The 25,667-nt window shown below is 34.4% G+C and overlaps 1 protein-coding gene across 1 annotated transcript in view; it reads left to right on the top strand.

Annotated features, from left to right (window-relative positions):
* LOC133657173 (metal transporter CNNM1) overlaps nucleotides 1-25,667 on the top strand; it is a 45,490-nt gene that overhangs the window by 8,589 nt on the left and 11,234 nt on the right. Inside the window, exons 2-7 of the mRNA XM_062058169.1 lie at nucleotides 7,803-7,946; nucleotides 13,008-13,145; nucleotides 17,232-17,401; nucleotides 20,395-20,494; nucleotides 22,774-22,916; nucleotides 22,981-23,224. Of these exons, the coding sequence (XP_061914153.1) occupies nucleotides 7,803-7,946; nucleotides 13,008-13,145; nucleotides 17,232-17,401; nucleotides 20,395-20,494; nucleotides 22,774-22,916; nucleotides 22,981-23,224 (939 nt within the window). The remainder of the gene's footprint in view (nucleotides 1-7,802; nucleotides 7,947-13,007; nucleotides 13,146-17,231; nucleotides 17,402-20,394; nucleotides 20,495-22,773; nucleotides 22,917-22,980; nucleotides 23,225-25,667) is intronic.

Below are 25,667 nucleotides of genomic sequence, written 5' to 3' on the forward strand. Positions count from 1 at the left end.
ATAGATATGGCAGCCACATAGGCATCCCCAGACTGATTGCGTAATACTTCTACATAGGGAGGGCCGAATCTTCCCAAACTGCCAAAGTATATCTCCCGGCTAATCCTCCAAATACCCGCTGACGTCTTGTCTGAGTCACACACTCGCAAGGCCAGCAGGAACATGCAAATGTGCGTATTTTCCTCCTCCACTTTTTTTTTTTTTTTTGCTGCAGTTTGCACATTAATGCTCATTTTTCAATCTTGACTGCACGGATCTAGTTGGAGGCTGCTGGCATATTCTTGGAGCATCGCATGACAGCATGTCCTCACGAGGGTTTAGTGCAGGGGTCACCAACGCGGTGCCCGCGGGCACCAGGTAGCCCATAAGGACCAGATGAGTAGCCCGCCGGCCTGTTCTAAAAATAGCTCAAATAGCAGCACTTACCAGTGAGCTGCATCTATTTTTTAAATTGTATTTATTTACTAGCAAGCTGGTCTCGCTTTGCTCGACATTTTTAATTCTAAGAGAGACAAAACTCAAATAGAATTTGAAAATCCAAGAAAATATTTGAAAGACTTGGTCTTCACTTGTTTAAATAAATTCATAAATTTTTTTACTTTGCTTCTTATAACTTTCAGAAAGACAATTTTAGAGAAAAAATACAACCTTAAAAATGATTTTAGGATTTTTAAACACATATACCTTTTTACCTTTTGAATTCCTTCCTTTTCTTTCCCGACAATTTAAATGAATGTTCAAGTAAAAAAAAAGGTTTTTATTGTAAAGAATAATAAATAGATTTTAATTTAATTCTTCATTTTAGCTTCTATTTTTCCGACGAAGAATATTCGTGAAATATTTCTTCAAACTTATTATGATTAAAATTCAAAAAAATTATTCTGGCAAATCCAGAAAATCTGTAGAATCAAATTGAAATCTTATTTCAATTTAAAAAAAAATTTTTGTTCTGGAAAATCTAGAAAAAATAGTCATTTGTCTTTGTTAGAAATATAGCTTGGTCCAATTTGCTATATATTCTAACAAAGTGTAGATTGGATTTTAACCTATTTAAAACATGTCATCAAAATTCTAAAATTAATCTTAATCAGGAAAAATTACTAATGATGTACCATAAATTATTTTTTAAAGTTTTTCTCTTCTTTTTTTTCGGTTGAATTTTGAATTTTAAAGAGTCGAAATTGAAGACAAACTACGTTTCAAAATTTAATTGTCATTTTTTTTTGTGTTTTCTCCTCTTTTAAACAGTTCAATTAAAGTGTAAATATCATTAATTATTAATAATAACATAGAGTTAAAGGTAAATTGAGCAAATTGGCTATTTCTGGCCATTTTTTGAAGTGTGTATCAAACTGGTAGCCCTTCGCATTAATCAGTACCCAAGAAGTAGCTCTTGCTTTCAAAAAGGTTGGTGACCCCTGATTTAGTGCAACTCAGTGCTCTAATATTCACGTGGGGACATCAAAGGTGGTCCCACGCCGAATGGTTTCAGGGGGAAAATGCTCTGAAAGCAAGATGCGGCTTTTTCTTTGGCTTTTCGGTTACAAAAGAAGATCATACATACTCTGGAAGTTGTGTCCCAATACTTCTGTCAACCCTCAATGCTCATAGCCATGGAGGTTACAAAAGATCACGTTTTTATCGGAGTTCACTTCTTTTTACAAAAAAAAGTTCATGTAAATTACTGGCTAATAATTGCATTACTTTCACAGTATAGTAAATTACTGTGAAATATCTTAACAGCAATACACTGTAACTGCAGAGCTGTGGATTTACAGTTAACTACAATAAAGTGACAACTAGCTGCTGGAACTTCACAGTTGTCATTTTATAGTTCAGTACAATACAATTACAACTTTATGCTGTAACTTCACATATATATTTTAGCAAGAGTAAGAGTAAGAGTAACAGTAAGAGTAAGAGTAAAAGTTAAAGTAAGTGTAAGAGTAAAAGTAAGTCTAAGAGAAAGAGAAAGAGTAAAAGTAAGAGTAAGAGTAAGAATAAGAGGAAAATAAGTGTAAGAGTAAAAGTAAGTTTAAGAGTAAAAGAAAGTGTAAAAGTAAGAGTAAAAGTCAGTGTTAGAGTAAGTGTCAAAGTAAGAGTAAAAGTAAGAGTAAGTGTAAGAGAAAAGGTAAATGTAAGAGTAAAAGTAAGTGTAAGAGTAAGAGTAAAAGTATGTGTAAGAGTAAAAGTAAGTGTAAAAGTAAGAGTAAAAGTAGGAGTAAAAGTAAGTGTAAGAGTAAAAGTAAGTGTAAAAGTAAGAGTAAGAATATGGGTAAAAGTAAGTGTAAGAGTAAAAGTAAGAGTAAAAAGAAGTGTAAGAGTAAGTGTCAAAGTAAGAGTAAAAGTAAGAGAAAGAGTAAAAGTAAAAGTAAGAGTAAACGTAAGTGCAAGAGAAAGAGAAAGCGTAAGAGTAAAAGTAAGAGTAAGAGTAAAATTAAGAGTAAAAGTATGTTTAAAAGTAAGAGTAAAAGTAAAAGTAGGTGTAAGAGTAAGAGTATGAATAAAAGTAAGTGTAAGCGTAAAAGTAAGTGTAAGAGTAAGAGTAAAAGTAAGAATATGAGTAAAAGTAAGTGTAAGAGTAAAAGTAAGTTTAAGAGTAAAAGTAAGTGTAAAAGTAAGAGTAGAAGTAAGAGTAAAAGTAAGAGTAAAAGTAAGACTACAAATAGGAGTAAAAGTAAGTTTAAGAGTAAAAGTAAGTGTAAAAGTAAGAGTAGAAGTAAGTGTAAGAGTAAGTGTCAAAATAAGAGAAAGAGTCAAAGAAAGAGTAAAAGTAAGTGCAAGAGAAAGAGAAAGAAAATGAGTAAGAGTAAAAGTAAGTTTAAAAGTAAGAGTAAGAGTAAGTTTAAAAGTAAGTGTAAGAGTAAGAGTAAAAGTAAGACTAAGAGTAAGAGTAAGTGTAAGAGTAAGAGTAAAAGTAAGAGTAAAAGTAAGAGTAAGAATATGAGTAAAAGTAAGTGTAAGAGTAAACGTAAGTTTAAAAGTAAGAGTAAAAGAGTAAGTTTAAAAGTAAGTGTAAGAGTAAGAGAAAAAGTAAGAGTAAGTGTAAGAGTAAGAGTAAAAGTAAGAGTAAAAGTAAGAGTAAGAATATGAGTAAAAGTAAGTGTAAGAGTAAGTGTCAAAGTAAGAGAAAGAGTAAAAGTAAGTGCAAGAGAAAGAGAAAGAGAAAGAGTAAGAGTAAAAGTAAGTTTAAAAGTAAGAGTAAGTTTAAAAGTAAGTGTAAGAGTAAAAGTAAATGTAAGAGTAAGAGTAAAAGTAAGAATAAGAGCAAAAAGTAAGAGAAAGAGTAAAAGTTTAAGAGTAAAAGTAAGTGGCTCCCTGGAGATTTTTCAAAAATGGAAAAAGATGAGGGAAAAATATATTTTTTGTTTTAATATGGTTTCTGTAGAAGGACAAACGTGATACAAACCTTCCTTATTGTTGAAAATATGTTTAAGCTTCACTGATGAGAGTAGCTGGCGAGCGCCGTTCTGTCCTACTAATTTTCGGCGGTCCTTGAACTCACCGTAGTTGTGTGGACTGTGACTCAACAGTTTGTACAACTTTCTCCGACGCTTCCACAGAAATCCATTTTTATTCCACTCCTTTGTCTCATTTTGTTCGCCAAACGTTTTATGCTGTGCGTGAATGCACAAAGGTGAGCTTTGTTGATGTTGTTGACTTGGAGTGCTAATCAAGCATATTTAGTCACTGCATGACTACAATATCAATGCTAACATGCTATTTAGGCTAGCTGTATGTACATATTGCATCATTATGCCTCGTTTGTAGCTATATTTGAGCTCATTTAATTTCCTTTACTTATGTCCCCTGTGTATTCAATTTATATTTGCATGTCTCATGACACATTATCTGTATGTAATATTGGCTGCATTTCCGATAGTTGTTTGTGTGCCATGTTGTTCCAGACCACAGCAAACATTACCCAGCTTGCAACGATTGTAATAGATCCACTAGAAGAAGACAGCCTGACGTTTCCTTTAACTTGGACACACATATCTATACCTTTGGCCATTCTAAGCCAGTCATTTCCAGAAGTTATCTCATCCTCTGAGAAGACTAATTTTAATAACGTTTTCTAATGTTGTAAAAATGTGGGGAATAAATATTACATTTCAACATTTTTGTCAACAAAGATTTGAGTCAGCCTGCAACACATAGTCATTTTGATTGTATACTAATTTAGCCAATATAGACACTTACATCATGTGTTGCCTTCATTATAACACTTATATAAGGCATTTATTTGTTTGTGTCTCCAGACACATTAGTTTTTTGTATTTTTGGTCCAATATGTCTCTTTCAACATTTTGGGTTGCTGACCCCTGAGTTAGAGCAATGCTTTTTGCACATTTATAACAAAACTTTTTTCTCCCCAAGTGAACTAATACATTAAATTGTTCCTCATATCCTCATTTGTATCCCTTGCAGACTGTATTGATATATAATGTAGGAACCAGAATATTAATAACAGAAAGAAACAACCCTTTTGTGTGAATGAGTGTAAATGAGGGAGGGAGGTTTTTTGGGTTGGTGCACTAATTGTAAGTGTATCTTGTGTTTATGTTGATTTAATAAAAACAAAACAAAACAAACCAACAAAAAACCGATACCGATAATTTCCAATAATACATTTTAAAGCATTTATCGGCCGATAATATCGACAGGCCGATATTATCGGACATCTCTAGTATTTATCACTAAAACATTTTCACACTTACTAATGACAAAATGCAAGTTTAGTGTGGAACAGAATATGTTTGACCTCAGAGGTTGAATTTGGAAAAAATATTTTCAACATCATTTACCTGCATGAAATAAAAATGTGAATAAATGTGTTCCAGTGTCCTTTAAAAGCTTTATTAAAAAAGGTACAGGAAACAGTGATGGGTAAATGACCCTTCAGTGAGGGTGTGGCACACTCACCGGCTGTATTGACGCTACACTGACGATACGGTGTTGGTGTTTCATAAAGGCGCCATCTGCTGGATTAAAAAAGTCACTACTTTTGACCTGCAAATAAAATTAATAGTCAGCAAAGGCACAACTCCGGTCAATGAGCAAAATAGTACACAGGAAAAGAAGAATATTTACGTTATTTGGCGCTAGTATCAAACTTATTCTAGGTTAGCCAATATAGACACTTACATCATGTGTTGCCTTCATTATAACACTTATATAAGGCATTTATTGTTTTGTGTCTCCAGACACATTAGTTTTTTGTATTTTTGGTCCAATATGTCTCTTTCAACATTTTGGGTTGCTGACCCCTGAGTTAGAGCAATGCTTTTTGCACATTTATAACGAAACTTTTTTCTCCCCAAGTGAACTTAATGCATTAAAATGTTCCTCATATCCTCATTTGTATCCCTTGCAGACTGTATTGATATATAATGTAGGAACCAGAATATTAATAACAGAAAGAAACAACCCTTTTGTGTGAATGAGTGTAAATGAGGGAGGGAGGTTTTTTGGGTTGGTGCACTAATTGTAAGTGTATCTTGTGTTTATGTTGATTTAATAAAAACAAAACAAAAAAAACAACAAAAAACCCATACCGATAATTTCCAATAATACATTTTAAAGCATTTATCGGCCGATAATATCGACAGGCCGATATTATCGGACATCTCTAGTATTTATCACTAAAACATTTTCACACTTACTAATGACAAAATGCAAGTTTAGTGTGGAACAGAATATGTTTGACCTCAGAGGTTGAATTTGGAAAAAATATTTTCAACATCATTTACCTGCATGAAATAAAAATGTGAATAAATGTGTTCCAGTGTCCTTTAAAAGCTTTATTAAAAAAAGGTACAGGAAACAGTGATGGGTAAATGACGCTTCAGTGAGGGTGTGGCACACTCACCGGCTGTATTGACGCTACACTGACGATACGATGTTGGGTGTTTCATAAAGGCGCCATCTGCTGGATTAAAAAAGTCACTACTTTTGACCTGCAAATAAAATTAATAGTCAGCAAATGCACAACTCCGGTCAATGAGCAAAATAGTACACAGGAAAAGAAGAATATTTACCTTATTTGGCGCTAGTATCAAACTTATTCTAGGTTAGCCAATATAGACACTTACATCATGTGTTGCCTTCATTATAACACTTATATAAGGCATTTATTTGTTTGTGTCTCCAGACACATTAGTTTTTGGTATTTTTGGTCCAATATGTCTCTTTCAACATTTTGGGTTGCTGACCCCTGAGTTAGAGCAATGCTTTTTGCACATTTATAACGAAACTTTTTTCTCCCCAAGTGAACTAATGCATTCAATTGTTCCTCATATCCTCATTTGTATCCCTTGCAGACTGTATTGATATATAATGTAGGAACCAGAATATTAATAACAGAAAGAAACAACCTTTTTGTGTGAATGAGTGTAAATGAGGGAGGGAGGTTTTTTGGGTTGGTGCACTAAATGTAAGTGTATCTTGTGTTTATGTTGATTTAATAAAAAGAAAACAAAAAAACCAACAAAAAAACGATACCGATAATTTCCAATAATACATTTTAAAGCATTTATCGGCCGATAATATCGACAGGCCGATATTATCGGACATCTCTAGTATTTATCACTAAAACATTTTCACACTTACTAATGACAAAATGCAAGTTTAGTGTGGAACAGAATATGTTTGACCTCAGAGGTTGAATTTGGAAAAAATATTTTCAACATCATTTACCTGCATGAAATAAAAATGTGAATAAATGTGTTCCAGTGTCCATTAAAAGCTTTATTAAAAAAGGTACAGGAAACAGTGATGGGTAAATGACGCTTCAGTGAGGGTGTGGCACACTCACCGGCTGTATTGACGCTACACTGACGATACGGTGTTGGTGTTTCATAAAGGCGCCATCTGCTGGATTAAAAAAGTCACTACTTTTGACCTGCAAATAAAATTAATAGTCAGCAAATGCACAACTCCGGTCAATGAGCAAAATAGTACACAGGAAAAGAAGAATATTGACCTTATTTGGCGCTAGTATCAAACTTATTCTAGGTTAGCCAATATAGACACTTACATCATGTGTTGCCTTCATTATAACACTTATATAAGGCATTTATTGTTTTGTGTCTCCAGACACATTAGTTTTTTGTATTTTTGGTACAATATGTCTCTTTCAACATTTTGGGTTGCTGACCCCTGAGTTAGAGCAATGCTTTTTGCACATTTATAACAAAACTTTTTTCTCCCCAAGTGAACTAATGCAGTGGTCCCCAACCTTTTTGTAGCTGTGGACCGGTCAACGCTTGAAAATTTGTCCCACGGACCGGTGGGGGGGGTATTTAAATTTTTTTTTTTTTTTTTACATAAATAAATACAATCATGTGTGCTTACGGACTGTATCCCTGCAGACTGTATTTATCTATATTGATATATCATGTATATATTGTGTTTTTTTTTTGTTTTTTTTTGCTTAGTTGTTTTTTTTTTTTGTTGTTGGTTTTTTTTTTGTTTGTTTTTTGTTTGCTCCATGCTTTTTTAACCTGTAAAGCACTTTGGTGCAATCTAAAAAGTTGTTGAAAATGTGCTATATAAATAAAGTTGACTTGACTTGACTTGACTTTATGTTGATTTCATTAAAAAAAAAAAAAAAAAAAAAAAAAAAAAAAAAAAAAAATTCTTGTGCGGCCCGGTACCAATCGGTCTGCGGACCGGTACCAGGCCGCGGCCCGGTGGTTGGGGACCACTGAAGTAATGCATTACATTTTTGTGCTATATCCTCATTTGGATGAGCTTGTGTAATATTAGTCATTATAATCATTATCTCCTGGTTGATGCAGGCAAGTCGCACCTGGCTGTGGTGCAGAGGGTCAACAATGAGGGCGAGGGAGACCCCTTCTACGAGGTGATGGGCATCGTCACTCTGGAGGACGTCATAGAGGAGATCATCAAGTCGGAAATCGTGGACGAGACGGATCTGTACAGTATGTATATTCGCCCTCAAAAAAGTCCCGCCAAATAATTTTGTTTGGCCCGCCTAATGGTGGTTTCCTAAATTCAAATGTATTCATACCGACTTCTTTCAAGGTCACACAATCACTGCTGGCATGTTCACAAGGCTAACTAGTTGCCATATAGCACAATCTTCGCTTACTAAATATATATTGTGGTATGGGGCTAAACCACAGGTGTCAAACTCAAGGCCCAGGAGCCAGATCTGGCCCGCGAAAGCCCGGAAGCGATGTGCGTTAGTAAAGTACTATATCTTTTCTTACTAAATGTATTCATTCTTTCCGTTTTGACAGAAAAAAAATACTGCATGCAATTGCATATATTTGTGTTTAATACTAAATAATAACCCACGACCCTGAAAAGGGACAAGCGGTAGAAAATGGATGGATTGAATAATAACCCGCGACCCCGAAAGGGACAAGCGGTTGAAAATGGATGGATGGATTAAATAATAACCCGCGACCCCGAAAGAGACAAGCGGTAGAAAATGGATGGATAAATAATAACGCGCGACCCTGAAAGGGACAAGCGGTAGAAAAAGGATGGATGGGATGAATTAAAGGCCTACTGAAATGATTTTTTTTAATTTAAACGGGGATAGCAGATCCATTCTATGTGTCATACTTGATCATTTCGCGATATTGCCATATTTTTGCTGAAAGGATTTTGTAGAGAACATCGACGATAAAGTTCGCAATTTTTGGTCTCTGATAAAAAAAAAAGCCTTGCCTATACCGGAAGTAGCGTGACGTAGTCAGTTGATAGCCTCCTCATATTTTCCTATTGTTTTCAATGCAGCTAGAGCGATTCGGACCGAGAAAGCGACAATTACCCCATTAATTTGAGCGAGGATAAAAGATTCGTGGATGAGGAACGTTAGAGTGACGGACGAGAATGCAGTGCAAGACATATCTTTTTTCGCTCTGACCGTAACTTAGGTACAAGCTGGCTCATTGGATTCCACACTCTCTCCTTTTACTATTGTGGATCACGGATTTGTATTTTAAACCACCTCGGATACTATATCCTCTTGAAAATGAGAGTCGATAACGCCAAATGGACATTCACAGAGACTTTTATCTCCATGACAATACATCGACGAAACACTTTAGCTACGGAGCTAACGTGATAGCATCGTGCTTAACTGCATATAGAAACAAAATAAATAAATCCTTGACTGGAAGGATAGACAGAAGATCAACAATACTATTAAACCATGGACCTGTAACTACACGGTTAATGCTTTCCAGCCTGGCGAAGGTTAACAATGCTGTTGCTAACGACGCCATTGAAGCTAACTTAGCTAGGGAGCTAGCGTGATAGCATCGGGCTCAAATGCAGATAGAAACAAAATACATAAACCCCTGACTGGAAGGATAGACAGAAAATCAACAATACTATTAAACCATGAACATGTAAATACACGGTTAATGCTTTCCAGCTTGGCGAAGCTTAAAAATGCTGTTGCTAACGACGCCATTGAAGCTAACTTAGTAACGGGGCCTCACAGAGCTATGATAAAAACATTAGCGCTCCACCTACGCCAGCCAGCCCTCATCTGCTCATCAACACCCGTGCTCACCTGTGTAATAGCGATCGACGGAAGGACGAAGGACTTCACCACGATCATCCGTGTGGTCGGTGGCTAGCGTCGGCTAGCGTCGGCTAGCGCGTCTGCTATCCGAGTCAAAGTCTTCCTGGTTGTGTTGCTGTAGTCCGCCACTAATACACCGATCCCACCTACAACTTTCTTCTTTGCAGTCTTCATTGTTCATTAATCAAATTGCAAAAGATTCACCAACACAGATGTCCAGAATACTGTGGAATTATGAAATGAAAACAGAGCTATTTTGTATTGTATTCAATGGGGTACCGATACTTCTGTTTCACTGGTTACGTCACGCGCATACGTCATCATCCAAAGACGTTTTCAACCGGAAGTTTAGCTTGAAATTTAAAATTGCACTTTATAAGTTAACCCGGCCGTATTGGCATGTGTTGCAATGTTAAGATTTCATCATTGATATATAAACTATCAGACTGCGTGGTCGGTAGTAGTGGCTTTCAGTAGGCCTTTAAATAATAATATAACAAATATTATGATATCATGCAATAAATATTTGTCTTTAAATGAAAATAAATACTCAAATATCTGCTCGACCTCTGTATGAATCTGTAATAACTTTATTCATGTTAATATTGTAATGATAGTTGCATTTGTATGAATTTAGTTTGGAAAGTAGTCGTAATGGGTAGTAATAATTAACTGTCAGCTTTGTGTTTCCTAATAATCTATCGGGGTCACGGGGTGCTGGAGCCTATCCCAGCTGCACTCGGCTGCACCGTTGACAAGTTGCAGCAACAATATTATACATTACAACCTTTTTTTGTTCAAGTAAAAAAATAAAAATATATATACCGTATTTTTCCGAGTATAAATCGCTCCGGAGTATAAATCACACCGGCCGAAAATGCATAATAAAGAAGGAAAAAAACATATATAAGTCGCACTGGAGTATAAGTCGCATTTTTGGGGAAATGTATTTGATAAAACCCAACACCAAGAATAGACATTTGAAAGGCAATTTCAAATAAATAAAAACAACAGGCTGAATAAGTGTACGTTATATCAGTGGTCCCCAACCACGGGTCCGTGGATCGATTGGTACCGGGCCGCACAAGAATTTAAAAAAATAAAACTTTTTTTTTTATTAAATCAACATAAAAAACACAAGATACACTTACAATTAGTGCACCAACCCAAAAAAAACTCCCTTCCCCATTTACACTCATTCACACAAAAGGGTTGTTTCTTTGTGTAATATTTCTGGTTCCTACATTATATATCAATATAGATCAATACAGTCTGCAGGGATACAGTCCGTAAGCACACATGATTGTAAAAAAAAAAAATTCTATGATAAAAATAGTTTTTCAGAGTATGTAAAAAAATATATATATACTGATCAAATGCATATGCAACTGTGTAATAATATCATGAGGCAAATCCTTATACATTAATATTTATTTATTACTCACTCTTGCAAGCGACCCTCGGAGGACAGCCATAACATGCGACGTGGTCCTCAGTAAAAAAAAATGTTCACTTTGGCCCTTCCAGGCAAAACGTTTGGGCACCCCTGATTTACAGTAACATCTAGGCTATATTAGCATTTTTGCATGAATAATTAAGAGTGTAATCACTCCGCTTCCACCTCCTGCTACTCATTAGATTATTGATCCCTGCAAGCTGTCACCCCTGTAGTTCACAGCGCCCTACTTATGCATAATGAAATAAACCCAATCCCCATAATCCTTTAATTGGCCGGCTGGAATAGAAACGGCAATCCAACCCTGGCTGCTTTCTCCGTTTCAATAAATATATGTTATTGAAAAAGTAGTGTGTGGGAAGCCGCATATCCAGTAATGACATACAGTGTATGTACAGTATAGAGGAGATTATCACTTTCCACTTTGCACTGAAGGCATGTGACAGATGTTCCTGCAGCAGGCGTGTAATACGTTTAACTGCCTTCACATCTGCAGGGGATTAGTCCCTTCATCAATCAGGTACAGCAGGGAAGGGATTCATATGGCCTCATTCCTGAGTGGATCTCGCAGGAGAGGAAGTTAATCATTTTGCAATGCAGTCTGCTGAAAATGATGCAAAGCGCCACTCTACATAGCAGGGGTCACCAACCTTTTTGAAAGCAAGAGCTACTTCTTGGGTAGTGATTAATGCGAAGGGCTACCAGTTTGATACACACTTAAATAAATTGCCAGAAATAGCCAATTTGCTCAATTTACCTTTAACTCTATGTTATTATTAATAATTAATTATATTCACACTTAATTGAACGGTTTAAAAGAGGAGAAAACACGAAAAAAATGACAATTAAATTTTGAAACATAGTTTATCTTCAATTTCGACTTTTTTAAATTCAAAATTCAACCAAAAAAAAGAAGAGAAAAACTTAAAAAAAGAATTTATGGAACATCATTAGTAATTTTTCCTGATTAAGATTAATTTTAGAATTTTGATGACATGTTTTAAATAGGTTTGAAATCCAATCTGCACTTTGTTAGAATATATAACAAATTGGACCAAGCTATATTTCTAACAAAGACAAATCATTATTTCTTCTAGATTTTCCAGAACAAAATTTTCAAAAGAAATTCAAAAGACTTTGAAATAAGATTTAAATTTGATTCTACAGATTTTCTAGATTTGTCAGAATATTTTTTTTGAATTTTAATCGTAATAAGTTTGAAGAAATATTTCACAAATATTCTTCGTCGAAAAAACAGAAGCTAAAATGAAGAATTAAATTAAAATGTATTTATTATTCTTTACAATAAAAAAAATAAATTTACTTGAACATTGATTTAAATTGTCAGGAAAGAAGAGGAAGGAATTTAAAAGGTAAAAAGGTATATGTGTTTAAAAATCCTAAAATCATTTTTAAGGTTGTATTTTTTCTCTAAAATTGTCTTTCTGAAAGTTATAAGAAGCAAAGTAAAAAAAATGAATGAATTTATTTAAACAAGTGAAGACCAAGTCTTTAAAATATTTTCTTGGATTTTCAAATTCTATTTGAGTTTTGTCTCTCTTAGAATTAAAAATGTCAGGCAAAGCGAGACCAACTTGCTAGTAAATAAATACAATTTAAAAAATAGAGGCAGCTCACTGGTAAGTGCTGCTATTTGAGCTATTTTTAGAACAGGCCAGCGGGCTACTCATCTGGTCCTTACGGGCTACCTGGTGCCCGCGGGCACCGCGTTGGTGACCCCTGCTACATAGCAACTGGCGCTGTGGTCAAAGTCGGAATTGCCACAAAACACTGTACTGTCATCTAGTGGCTAAAGTGGATAGCATATTCTCCAATTCGTCACGTTTCATGTGTCGGGTAAACCGTAATGCATGGATGCCATATGAATCCCCTTCCTACTGTAAGTGTGTGGGACCTTTGTCTGTAAAAAAAACGTACTTATACTATTAGTAGATCTTTACCTCTTTTTTCTGTGTTGCCCAGCCGACAATCGGACCAAAAGGCGAGTGTCTCACCACGAGAGGAAACAGGACTTTTCCATCTTCAAAGTGGCAGAAAACGAGCTGAATGTGAAGATCTCGCCCCAGCTGCTGCTGGCGACGCTTCGCTTCCTGGCCACAGGTACAGTGGGGAAGGGACTCATGTGGCCCCATTCCTGGGGTGGAATCAATCATTTTGCAATGCAGTCTGTTGAAAATGACGGAAAGCTGCACTCTACGTAGCAATTGACGCTGTGATCAAAGTTGGAATTGCCACAAAAGAGAATTTATGATATTTAACACTCTACTAACGTGGACCGTGCACCGGCCTCAATTCGTCACGTTTCATGTGTCAGGTAAACCGCGACGAGCCTCTAAAATCAAACAGCGCTCAAGTTGCAATTCAATGCTTTTGGTATTTATTAGGGATGTCCGATAATGGCTTTTTGCCAATATCCGATATTCCAATATTGTCCAACTCTTAATTACCGATATCAACCGATACCGATATATACAGTCGTGGAATTAACACATTATTATGCCTAATTTGGAGAACCAGGTAGGGTGAAGATAAGGTCCTTTTTTTTTTAAATTATAAAATAAAATAAGATAAAACAATTTAAAACATTTTCTTGAATAAAAAAGAAAGTAAAACCATATAAAAACGGTTACATAGAAACTAGTAATTAATGAAAATGAGTAAAATTAACTGTTAAAGGTTAGTACTATTAGTGGACCAGCAGCACACACAATCATGCGTGCTTACGGACTGTATCCCTTGCAGACTGTATTGATATATATTGATATATAATGTAGGAACCACAATATTAATAACAGAAAGAAACAACCCTTTTGTGTGAATGAATGAGTGTAAATGGAGGAGAGATGTTTTTTGGGTTGGTGTACTAATTGTAAGTGTATCTTGTGTTTTTTATGTTGATTTAATAAAAAAACAACAACAAAAAAACAAAAAAAAAACACGATACCGATAATAAAAATAACGATACCGATAATTTCCGATAATACATTTTAAAGCATTTATTAGGCCGATATTATCGGACATCTCTAGTATTTATCACTAAAACATTTTCACACTTACTAATGACAAAATGCAAGTTTAGTGTGGAACAGAATATGTTTGACCTCCGAGGTTGAGTTTGGAAAAAATATTTTCAACCTCATTTACCTGCATAAAATAAAAATGTGAATAAATGTGTTCCAGTGTCCTTTAAAAGCTTTATTAAAAAAGGTACAGGAAACATAGTGATGGGTAAATGACCCTTCAGTGAGGGTGTGGCACACTCACCGGCTGTATTGACGCTACACTGACGATACGATGTTGGGTGTTTCATAAAGGCGCCATCTGCTGGATTAAAAAAGTCACTACTTTTGACCTGCAGATAAAATTAATAGTCAGCAAATGCACAACTCTGGTCAATGAGCAAAATAGTACACAGGAAAAGAAGAATATTTACCTTATTTGGCGCTAGTATCAAACTTATTCTACTTATTGATGTGACAAAAAAACCCGACGTCAAACGCAACTCCGACTTCTTTCAGTTCGAGCGGTCACTCAGGAGCACAAGTGTTAATGTCGTTGACTAACAATTTCCGTCTTAGTTATCGTCGTCAACCTATTTTCCCATGACTGAAATAAGAAGCTAACTAATGAAAACAAATGCACGTTGACTAGGACGATGACGACATTAACTGACATTTTAGTCAACGAATAAAAACGAGACGGAAATATTGACCGAAACGAAATCCAATCATATTTATTTTCATCTTGTAGATGGGCTGTCCAATCACAGCTCTTAAACAACATACAGGAAGTGAGTTACAAAGGAGAGCCAATCAGATACTTTTATAGTTTTGTTGACTAAATGATTGTGTGATTTTAGTTAACTAAAATGTTGTGAAATGTTGACTAAAACAAAATAAATTTAGATGACTATGATTTGACTAAAACTAAAATAGATTTTCATCAAAAGACTGACAAACTAAATTTAAAAATAAACAATAATTTATTAAGTTAGGCTCATGACCCAGTAAGTTGAATTATGCGGACACATTTGTTACTGGACACTTTCAGTGTTTCCCACACATTCATTTATTTGTGGCGGCCCGCCACGAAAGAATTACGTCCGCCACAAATTTTAAAAAAAAAAAAGTTTTTTTTTTTTGTTGTCCTCTCCAGCTTCTCAGGCAAATCATATAGTTGATGTAGATGCCCATATAGGCTGTTCAGATTTACTTTACAAAAGAGAAGTGTAGGATACTTCTCTTGTTGCCTTATTTGTATTTGACCACTACTGTTTTCTGTTTATTTGTTACTGACTGTGGCAGGACACCTCTGCCTCTGTTTCACTTTATGTTGCTGGTAAATAATATGGTTGTAGTAGTAGGCTAAAGTTAAATTATTTAAATTATTAAAGGGGCAGAGCTTTAAGAGACATTTTAGCTTTTATATTTTATAAGATATATTTTTTGTAAGAACCACAATTAATAAATATATTTCAGTGAATAACTTATTGTTCAAATCTGTATATAAATATGTACATAAAGTGTTGTAATTATATTGTAAAATGGATGGTTGGATGGACGTTTAAAACAAAACTGTTATTAGTAAGTATAAATTTTTTGAGCCTTTTTAGAGAAAATCATATTATTGTAGTAAATTATGCAAATTACTCGATGATGTCATGGTGACCACGCCCATAGCCACGCCCCCACCGCCACAGGTATCTTGGCAGTTTATGGGAAACACTGACTTTCTAATACGCTTCTGCCTTTGAGACTTTGTATATGAAAGTAATGTGCAACTATTAGTATTTTATATTTGTTTATATTGACAAATGTGCTGTTTTAGACGGCAACATAGTTTATTTGTATTAAGTATGTCTAGCTTGTGTGCTATTGTGTAGCTGCTAAACAGGCCTGGCCCAAACCAATCTGGCGCCCTAGGCAAGATTTTAGGTGGCGCCCCCCCACATCGGCGCCATCGGTTTCTTGTATATACTCACAAGAAACCGAATAGCTTTGTCTTTGACCTTTTTTTTTTACTTAAAGAAAGCAAATTAACAATCAGAATAGTTAACAAGATTTTTTTTTAAAAGAATAAATAAATGAATACAAAAAAAAAAAATTAATATATGAAATACAATATTTTTTACATACATAAACACAAAATAAAACATGTCAACAAGTTGCATAAAATAAATTAAAAATACAATATAAATAAGGCACTGCACAAAACAAGATATCAAACCAGTATGACTTTAACAACTATATTACAAAAAAGGGGATCCTACAGAGTTCTCTATTTGTGCTTTTTAATATTGCATTAACTAGAATGACTTACAAATTACTGTACACCAGGGAGTACTGTAATTACCTAACGTTACATTATTATTTTCCATAACAATTTAGCCCCCTCCACAATATTAACCCGACGTTAAAACAGAACTAGCTATTTATTGACTAGCAATTGCCGAATCATGATGCATTAGCTTAAAGCCAGGTTACTATCACATTCTGTAACAGACAAATAATTTAATGTAGGCTAACGTTACCTACCTGCTACCTCTGTCTTTTTCTCGTTTCTCCTCCTCTTCTTTTCTATTTTTTCTTCCCTGGGCACCTGACAGTTTTGGCCGTTTTGACATCTTGTGTAGTTTTTTGATGTGGTGACGTCCAAAAAGAGTCATGATATGGGAAGGGAGGGGGCGCACCGTGCGGGGGGAGGGGGCGTAATGTTGTAACAAATAATTTTTCTATTAAATATGCTTTACTTTGCATTTTAATTAACGTGGGATTATTTTTTGTATTTAGAAATAATAATACCAACTTTTTTTTTTTTTTTTTTTCTCCAACATTTGTGGCACTGGCGTGGCGCCCCCTGATGGACGGCGCCCTAAGCATTTGCCTATACGGCCTATGCCACGGGCCGGCCCTGCTGCTAAACTTGACTAAAATAGAAGAAAAGACTAACGTTGGGTGTTTATTGGAGGACATTTAGATGTTCACTGGCTGTCCAGCTTTGTAGAAGTGAACTGCTTGCTTGTATCTAAGCTGGCGTCTGAGATTTTATATGCAAGCCAATATTGTTTTATTGTGTTTATCAATTTTAAATCAGGACACCCTTGATATTTAGGTTGAACTCCACACTGTGCCAGCGTAAATTGCGTCTTTTACATTGTATTTCTCTGCCCCCCTTTCTAACTGTCAGAGGTGGAGCCGTTCAGGCGGTGTCACCTGTCTGAGAAGATCCTGCTCCGCCTCATCAAGCATCCCAGTGTGGTGCAAGAACTCAAGTTCAACCCCAAGAACAAACACGCAGCGCAACACTACCTCTTCCAGAGGAACAAACCTGTCGACTACTTCGTCCTCATCCTGCAGGTAAACCGACGCCGTGCTGAATTTAGGAGAACATCCTTAAAAAGCCATTGTGGATGTATTTGTTAAGTATAAGCTGAATTTGCTTGAGGATATTCATTTTTTTTAACAATGTGAAGAATTGTTAAGTGTGTTCATTAGATTAGCCTAAATGTTATTTTTGATCTTGACGTAAACTAATGGAATCATTCATATTAAATTTTTAGATTGGACTAGTGGCTTTCAATGTTTATTGTTTTGCATGTGTCCACCTTTTCCCATTGAAAGCATGCAGGAAAATTGACCAACATTACCAGGTTTTTTGATGAGCGTGTTGCTGTGCATGTTGGATTATAGCGTTTTGTTTTGTTTTGAAGTGCAGTTATGTGTACCTTACTGGCTTGGCCTTTAAGGGTTAAAACATTAAAAATATATAATTCGTTATACATTGATTGATTGATTGAGACTTTTATTAGTAGGTTGCACAGTAAAGTACATATTCCGTACAATTGACCACTAAATGGTAACACCCGGATAAGTTTTTCAACTTGTTTAAGTCGGGGTCCACTTAAATTGATTCATGATACAGATATATACTATCATATATACTATCATCATAATACAGTCATCACACAAGATAGTCACATTTAATTATTTACATTATTTACAATCAGGGGTGTGGAGGGGGGGGGGGGCGGGGGGTAGGATATGGACAGCAAGTAGTGGACATAGAGAGAGAGAGAGAGAGAGAGAGAGAGAGAGAGAGAGAGAGAGAGAGAGAGAGAGAGAGAGAGAGAGAGAGAGAGATCAGAAGGCATAAGAAAAAGAAAAAGTATCTGCATTTGATTGTTTACATTTGATTATTAGCAATCCGGGGAGGGTGTTAGTTTAGGGTTGTAGCTGCCTGGAGGTGAACTTTTATTGCGGTTTTGAAGGAGGATAGAGATGCCCTTTCTTTTATACCTGTTGGGAGCGCATTCCACATTGATGTGGCATAGAAAGAGAATGAGTTAAGACCTTTGTTAGTTCGGAATCTGGGTTTAACGTGGTTAGTGGAGCTCCCCCTGGTGTTGTGGTTATGGCGGTCATTTACGTTAAGGAAGTAGTTTGACATGTACTTCGGTATCAGGGAGGTGTAGCGGATTTTATAGACTAGGCTCAGTGCAAGTTGTTTAACTCTGTCCTCCACCCTGAGCCAGCCCACTTTGGAGAAGTGGGTAGGAGTGAGGTGGGATCTGGGGTGGAGGTCTAACATTTAATGTTAATTGGTTCCAAAAATGAATTTCCACAAAGTATTCACGCTGTGACTGGTTTGGTCTCATCCAGTGGCCAATACTATTGTAGTATTCATATTTTTAATGTATTTAGCCATGAAAATACTAATACTACAAAAAATTGTAGCGTATGATTCAAATAAAAAAATATATGAATCGATAAAAATCTGCAATGTAACGAAGCCCCAATATTTGAAGCATGATGTGGCGAGGGGTGACTGTATATATAAAAAAATATATATATAGTATATGTATATCTATAGTATACGTGTATATATATATATATATATATATATATATATATATATATATATATATATATATATATATATATATATATATATACATACACAAACATATATACACACATGTACATATATTATACACACACACATATACATATATATATCCATCCATCCATGGATATATATATATATATATATATATATATATATATATATATATATATATATATATATATATATATATATATATATATATATATATATATATATATATATATATATATATATATATATATATATATATATATATATATATATATATATATATAAGGGCTGCAACAACTAATCGATTATAAAAAATAGTTGGCGATTAATTTAGTCATCGATTCGTTGGATCTATGCTATGCGCAGAGGCTTTTTTTTTATTTAAATAAACCTTTATTTATAAACTGCAACATGTACAAACGGCTGAGAAACAATAATCAAAATAAGTACGGTGCCAGTATGCTGTTTTTTTTCAATAAAATACTGGAAAGGATAGAAATGTAGTTTGTCTCTTTTAGCCGATTATTAATCGATTAATCGAAGTAATAATCGACAGATTAATCGATTATCAAATTAATCGTTAGTTGCAGCCCTAATATATATATATATATATATATATATATATATATATATATATATATATATATATATATATAATACACATATAATGTATGTGTATATATATATACACACATATATATATACATACACACACATATATAAATATATACATTATATATATGTGTATTGTATATATGTGTATAATATATATATAATTACACATACTGTGTGTGTGTATATATATATATATATATACTTACACACACATACATACATATACACACATACATATATACTGTATATACATACACATACATATATACACACATATACACACACACGTATACACACACACACACAATTTATGTTTTTGCGAAGCGGTCATTGATCTTCAGGATTTTGAGTACAAATTAGTTGTTTTTTTAAAAATCTGACTATTGAAAATACAATTAAAATCAACATGGCTGCCAATCATTGACCGATTCCAAGGCTTAATGACAATAATAAGAAAATACTACATCCTATGTATTTTAATGGAAAGAATTATCAAATATTTTTTTAAATAAAATGAAAATGAAAAATTTGAAGTTATGTCAATATACCGCCCTTTAAAGGCTCAAAAATATGTGACTAATTTATGTGTATATTTCTGGCAGAAATAGATTTAAAAGACTGACTTATACAAAATATGTTTTACAGTAATTTTTTCGTCATTTATGATATTTTGGGAAGCTATTTGAAAAAAATGTATTTCCACAAAACCCTACTAAATCCAATAAACACTACTCACCCTGTATGTACAATGCAGCCTGAACATTCCCTGGCTGCTCAATTCAATGATGAGTCGATGGGCTGGTGACATTGTTAGTGAACATGCGTGCTGGTGTTGCAGGGACGAGTGGAGGTAGAAATCGGAAAGGAGGCCCTCCGCTTTGAAAATGGAGCATTTTCCTACTACGGCATGCCAGCACTCATCCCACCCCTGCCAGTCGGTAAGTACACCCGTGGCAAATGTCAATACATGCACACTGCAAGCTAATGGCCATGTTGAGCAAATGATAATGAAGGGGGACTAATTGGCCAGCACTGTGCTGCACGTCTTAATCCCAGCAAGGCAGAGCACACAGGAGCTGTGGGAAGAAAGTAATTAAAAAGAGGAGATTGATAGAGAATTTCCCAGTGGAGGAACTCAACCTGGCTGGGATTAAGCTGCATGTGAGTGCTGAGCACGCAGAAAAGTTCTCCGTCTTCAATGGTGTGCTCATATTTTGCTTTTCAGTGGTAGGCTTAAAGTACTGTAATACCAGAAACTCAATTTAATTTCACTTACTCCTAAAAGTAGGACTGTCAATCAATCAAGTAATGCAGATTGGGAACAGGAGAACTCAATCGACCCAGTAAAGTTTTACTTTGAGCATCTCTACTATGAAAAGTAAAGTTGCATCACAAGTTGTGACGTCAACCTCAGATTTGTGTGGAATTTGATACCATTTTTAAACAAGTAGTCATGGAATGAATCTGTTCCAGAGTCAAACTGTTGCCGTCGTAAAAAAAATGTTTTAATTGTAGAGGCAAAGCTTCAAGTAGCATTTGACCATTCCTAACTATCATGCAAGTGTAAAAATAAGCTAACTTTTGCATAATTACCAATCAAATATATGGTGTATTGTATTACAAAATTAGTGTCAAAAAAAGCTTATGTAATGAAGACACAAATTAAGTAGTATTGGCTGATACCGATATTGCTCTGACACGATATCGGCACAAATCCTACATATTATTTTGCAGTGTGGAATGTTAGAAAAGTCTCGGTCAAGGGAAATTACTCCGAGAGCAATGGTAGGTATAAAAAAACAACACCACAAAAACTATTTATTATTAACTGCCGGGAATGGACTTATGTTGTCTTAGGTTGAAGTGGACTCGTAATTGGATTTTTTGCAAAAGATAGTGGCCACAATGTTTCATTAAGTTAAACTCATGACGCAGTATGTTGAATGATGCGGACACGTTTGTTACCGGATACTTTGGAGACTTTGTATCTGTAGGTAATATGCAACTGTAATTATTCGACACTAGTTTATATTGACACATGTGTTTTCATCTAGCTTGTGTGCCATTGTTCGCTTAGCTGTTGTGTAGCAGCTAGCTCCTAGTAGCCTATAACCTACCATGTTTTACTTTATGTAAATGACTTGACTAAAATCGGATCAGGACACGCTTGTTGTGCACCCGCCCCTGTATGTCGCATGACTATCTAAAGGAGTGGAGAGAGAGCATACGTTCATGCGCTGTTTTTTGTGATACAATTGTAAAAATGTTGAATGATGCGGACACGTTTGTTACCGGATACTTTCTAATACGCTTCTTCCTTGGAGACTTTGTATCTGTAAGTAATATGCAACTATAATTATTCGACACTAGTTTATATTGACACATGTGTTTTCATCTAGCTTGTGTGCCATTGTTCGCTTAGCTGTTGTGTAGCAGCTAGCTCCTAGTAGCCTATAACCTACCATGTTTTACTTTATGTAAATGACTTGACTAAAATCGGATCAGGACACACTTGTTGCGCAGCCGCCCCTGTATGTCGCATGACTATCTAAAGGAGTGGAGAGAGAGCATACGTTCATGCGCTGTTTTTTGTGATACAATTGAAAAAATGTTGAATGATGCGGACACGTTTGTTACCGGATACTTTCTAATACGCTTCTTCCTTGGAGACTTTGTATCTGTAAGTAATATGCAACTATAATTATTCGACACTAGTTTATATTGACACATGTGTTTTCATCTAGCTTGTGTGCCATTGTCGCTTAGCTGTTGTGTAGCTGCAAGCTCCTAGTAGCCTATAACCTACCATGTTTTACTTTTTGTAAATGACTTGACTAAAATCGGATCAGGACATGCTTGTGTACCTGTTCCTGGATGTCGCAAGACTATCTAAAAGGAGTGGAGAGAGAGAATACGTTCATGCGCTGCGGTTTTTGTGTGTTTTGTGATACAATTGTAAAAATAAGTTAGCCACCGTATAAAAATAATGACTCACCCTTTGATGAATTGTGTACAAAGACATGAATGGGGAGGCTTTATTCGCACATTTTGCTGCTGCCAGTGTAGGGATACGGGTACCTGCAACACAAAAAGTTCCATTTCCTGTTCTATGGCTGTCATCACACTCTGGTGAAAAGTCAGATAAAAAGTACTTGTGGAGCTTACATATTATATGTTGGAGTTTTGCATGACTTAGAGGACTTTTTTTTTTTTGCAGGTCAGAGGTATTTTTCTCGCAGCAGTGGTCTGAACCAATCAGAGTCGCTGTTGAGCGGCGGCAGCGTGGGTCAGCTTTCAACAGGAGGGTTCTACCTACCCGACTACTCGGTCCGACAGCTTACAGACCTGCAGGTTATCAAGGTGACATACAGGAAGCATTGGACCTTTGCAATATGGAGTACTGAAGCGGTCCCCCTTCCCTCAGATATTGAGACCCCACTACCAGAACGCCCTGGCAGCCACGAGAATGGACAGCTCCCCTCAGACACCGGACCCAGTGGATGGAGACGCGAAAGGGAGGCCGCCCATCCCTGAGGCCCGCTCACACAGCATCGCCCTCTCCCTCACCAACCCACACACCCGCCTGGGGCTGGCACGCCTTGCACAGCTCCATCCCCACGCGGGCCTGAGACACACCTCACATCGTAATGAAAGAAATCGGATTGTTCGTAAGTTGCTGTTAATTGACCTGATCATTTATGCTTAAAATTATCGGCAAAACTGTATTTTTTTTTAATTTTATTGAACCAATTAAATAATTTAAAACCAAATACATTAATATAAATAATTTTGAATAATATTAAATCATTATGACTTTGTTGGCATTTGTTTTAGTTAAATCAACACAACAGTGCATTTTAAATAGTATGTTATTGAATTAAATAATATACATGAATAAAAAATATTTTAAAATTAATAAGTTATGAATATAGCATTAAATCAATTACCAGTGTATTTGAAATAAATTGCATTTTATTGAATGAAATAAATTCAATAGAACAATATAATATATTAATAAAAAAAATATTTTGAATAACATTAAATTAATATGTTATAATCAGTTTGTAGGTAGCATTTATTAACACAATTAAGTGTATTTTTGTAATTAAATTTTACTTAATGAATGAATTAAAACAATAAATATTAATAAATTACTGTGTACTTTTTATCATTTTATATAAATAATTCAATGAATTAAAAGAATGATCAATAAGAAAAAGTTTTCTAAATAACATAATATTAATATGTTAGAAATATATTGTGGGCAGTATTTATTTGAGTTTGATTAACGCAATAAACAGTGTATTTTAAAGAAATTGTGTTTTATTGAATTAATTAAACTAATTGAAACACATTTATAAAAATATTTTAAATAATATTAAATGAATATGTAATAAATATTATGCATCCCGTATTATTTATTTATTAATTAGATATAAATAATTCAATGAATTAAAAGAATGATCAATAAGAAAACGTTTTCTAAATAACATAATATTAATATGTTAGAAATATATTGTGGGCAGTATTTATTTGAGTTTGATTAACATAATAAACAGTGTATTTTAAAGAAATTGTGTTTTATTGAATTAATTAAACTAATTAAAACAAATTTATAAAAATATTTTAAATAATATTAAATGAATATGTAATAGATATTATGCATCCCGTATTATTTATTTATTAATTAGATTTTATTAAATGAATTAGTTAAAACAATAAACATTGGTAAAAAATATTTGTTTATTACATTGCATCAATATGTAATACATATTTGTAGGCATTATTTATTTTAGTTGAATCAATACAATTGACAGTGTATTATTTTTTAAATGTTTTTGAATTAAAATAGTATACATTAATTAACATCAATATTACATTTATATGCAATAAATATTTGTTGAACTAACACAACAGTTTATTTTTGATTGTATTTTATTAAATGAATGAAAGCAATACATACATTATTTAAAATTATTTAAAATAATATTTAAACACTATGTAAAAATAATTTGTAGGCATTATTTATTTGTGTTAAACTAACAGCAAAGTTAATCAAATAAAACAGTTTATTAAACAAATAAGATCATGATAAAATAAAATATAACTGCCAAACAATTTTTGAAAGTAAAGAAAATTGTCGCCATGGAATACTTTGATAGAAATAATGTTCTTACATTATTTTATTAAATAAATGCAGTGCAATTACTTGAAAAAAAAAGTATTTGCAATCCTAAAAATAAAAATATATAATATATTAATATTATTTGTTTATACCAGTTTTAATGTATTTTATTTCTGCTTGTATATCTTTTATTTGGGTTTTATCATTGTATGTTTTTTCTTCTGTGATATGGATCCCCCTGGGTCTGAAATAAAATGACTACTACTACATATAAATACATTTATACAAATGATATTAAAAAAAAAATTATATACAAATTGTATTTAATACATTTCTTAGGCAATCACCCAATGTAAGGTTTATCCCAACAGCTGACCTAAATTACCACTCAATACCAACATTATTTTTTGGTTAATACACCATTATGTAGGATATATTTATTCAAAGTGATTTTTTTAAAGCAAAAACACAGTTATTATTGCTATCTTTGAATTCCTAGTATTAAATTAACTTTCATTCCTGAAGAGAAAACCCTACTTTTAGTGGTCGAATGCCAAGCTTTGCATGTCACTAAAAACTGAGCTATTATTGTTATGATGATGGAATGTTTGATCCAGCTTGTGCATGTCTACATAACATTGTGGCTAGAGGGTGTATATTACTTCTGTAGTAAGGCATCACAAATCCCTCTTTAATTATCACTCACAGTACCTGCAGTATAGGCAAGGTAAAGTCAAAAATCCCCATTCTGACTCATCATGCAAACAAAACAAGGTATTGAGCAATCTGCTGTGCTTTGTGAGGCTTAAAGGATTTCCCACAAGCCATCTGTCCTGTGCTGCGTGGAAACACGTCCCCTTGCTGTGTGTGAGTAAGAAACATCCGCAGACAGATGGTTCTCCTGCTTGTCAATACCAGGCACTGATCTCACTCATCTGGGAGTTTAATTGCACACATGCCCTCCGTACCATCATTTACCTGGTAAA

This window comes from Entelurus aequoreus, linkage group LG09 (assembly GCF_033978785.1).
Source record: "Entelurus aequoreus isolate RoL-2023_Sb linkage group LG09, RoL_Eaeq_v1.1, whole genome shotgun sequence".
NCBI classification, from domain to species: Eukaryota; Metazoa; Chordata; class Actinopteri; order Syngnathiformes; family Syngnathidae; genus Entelurus; species Entelurus aequoreus.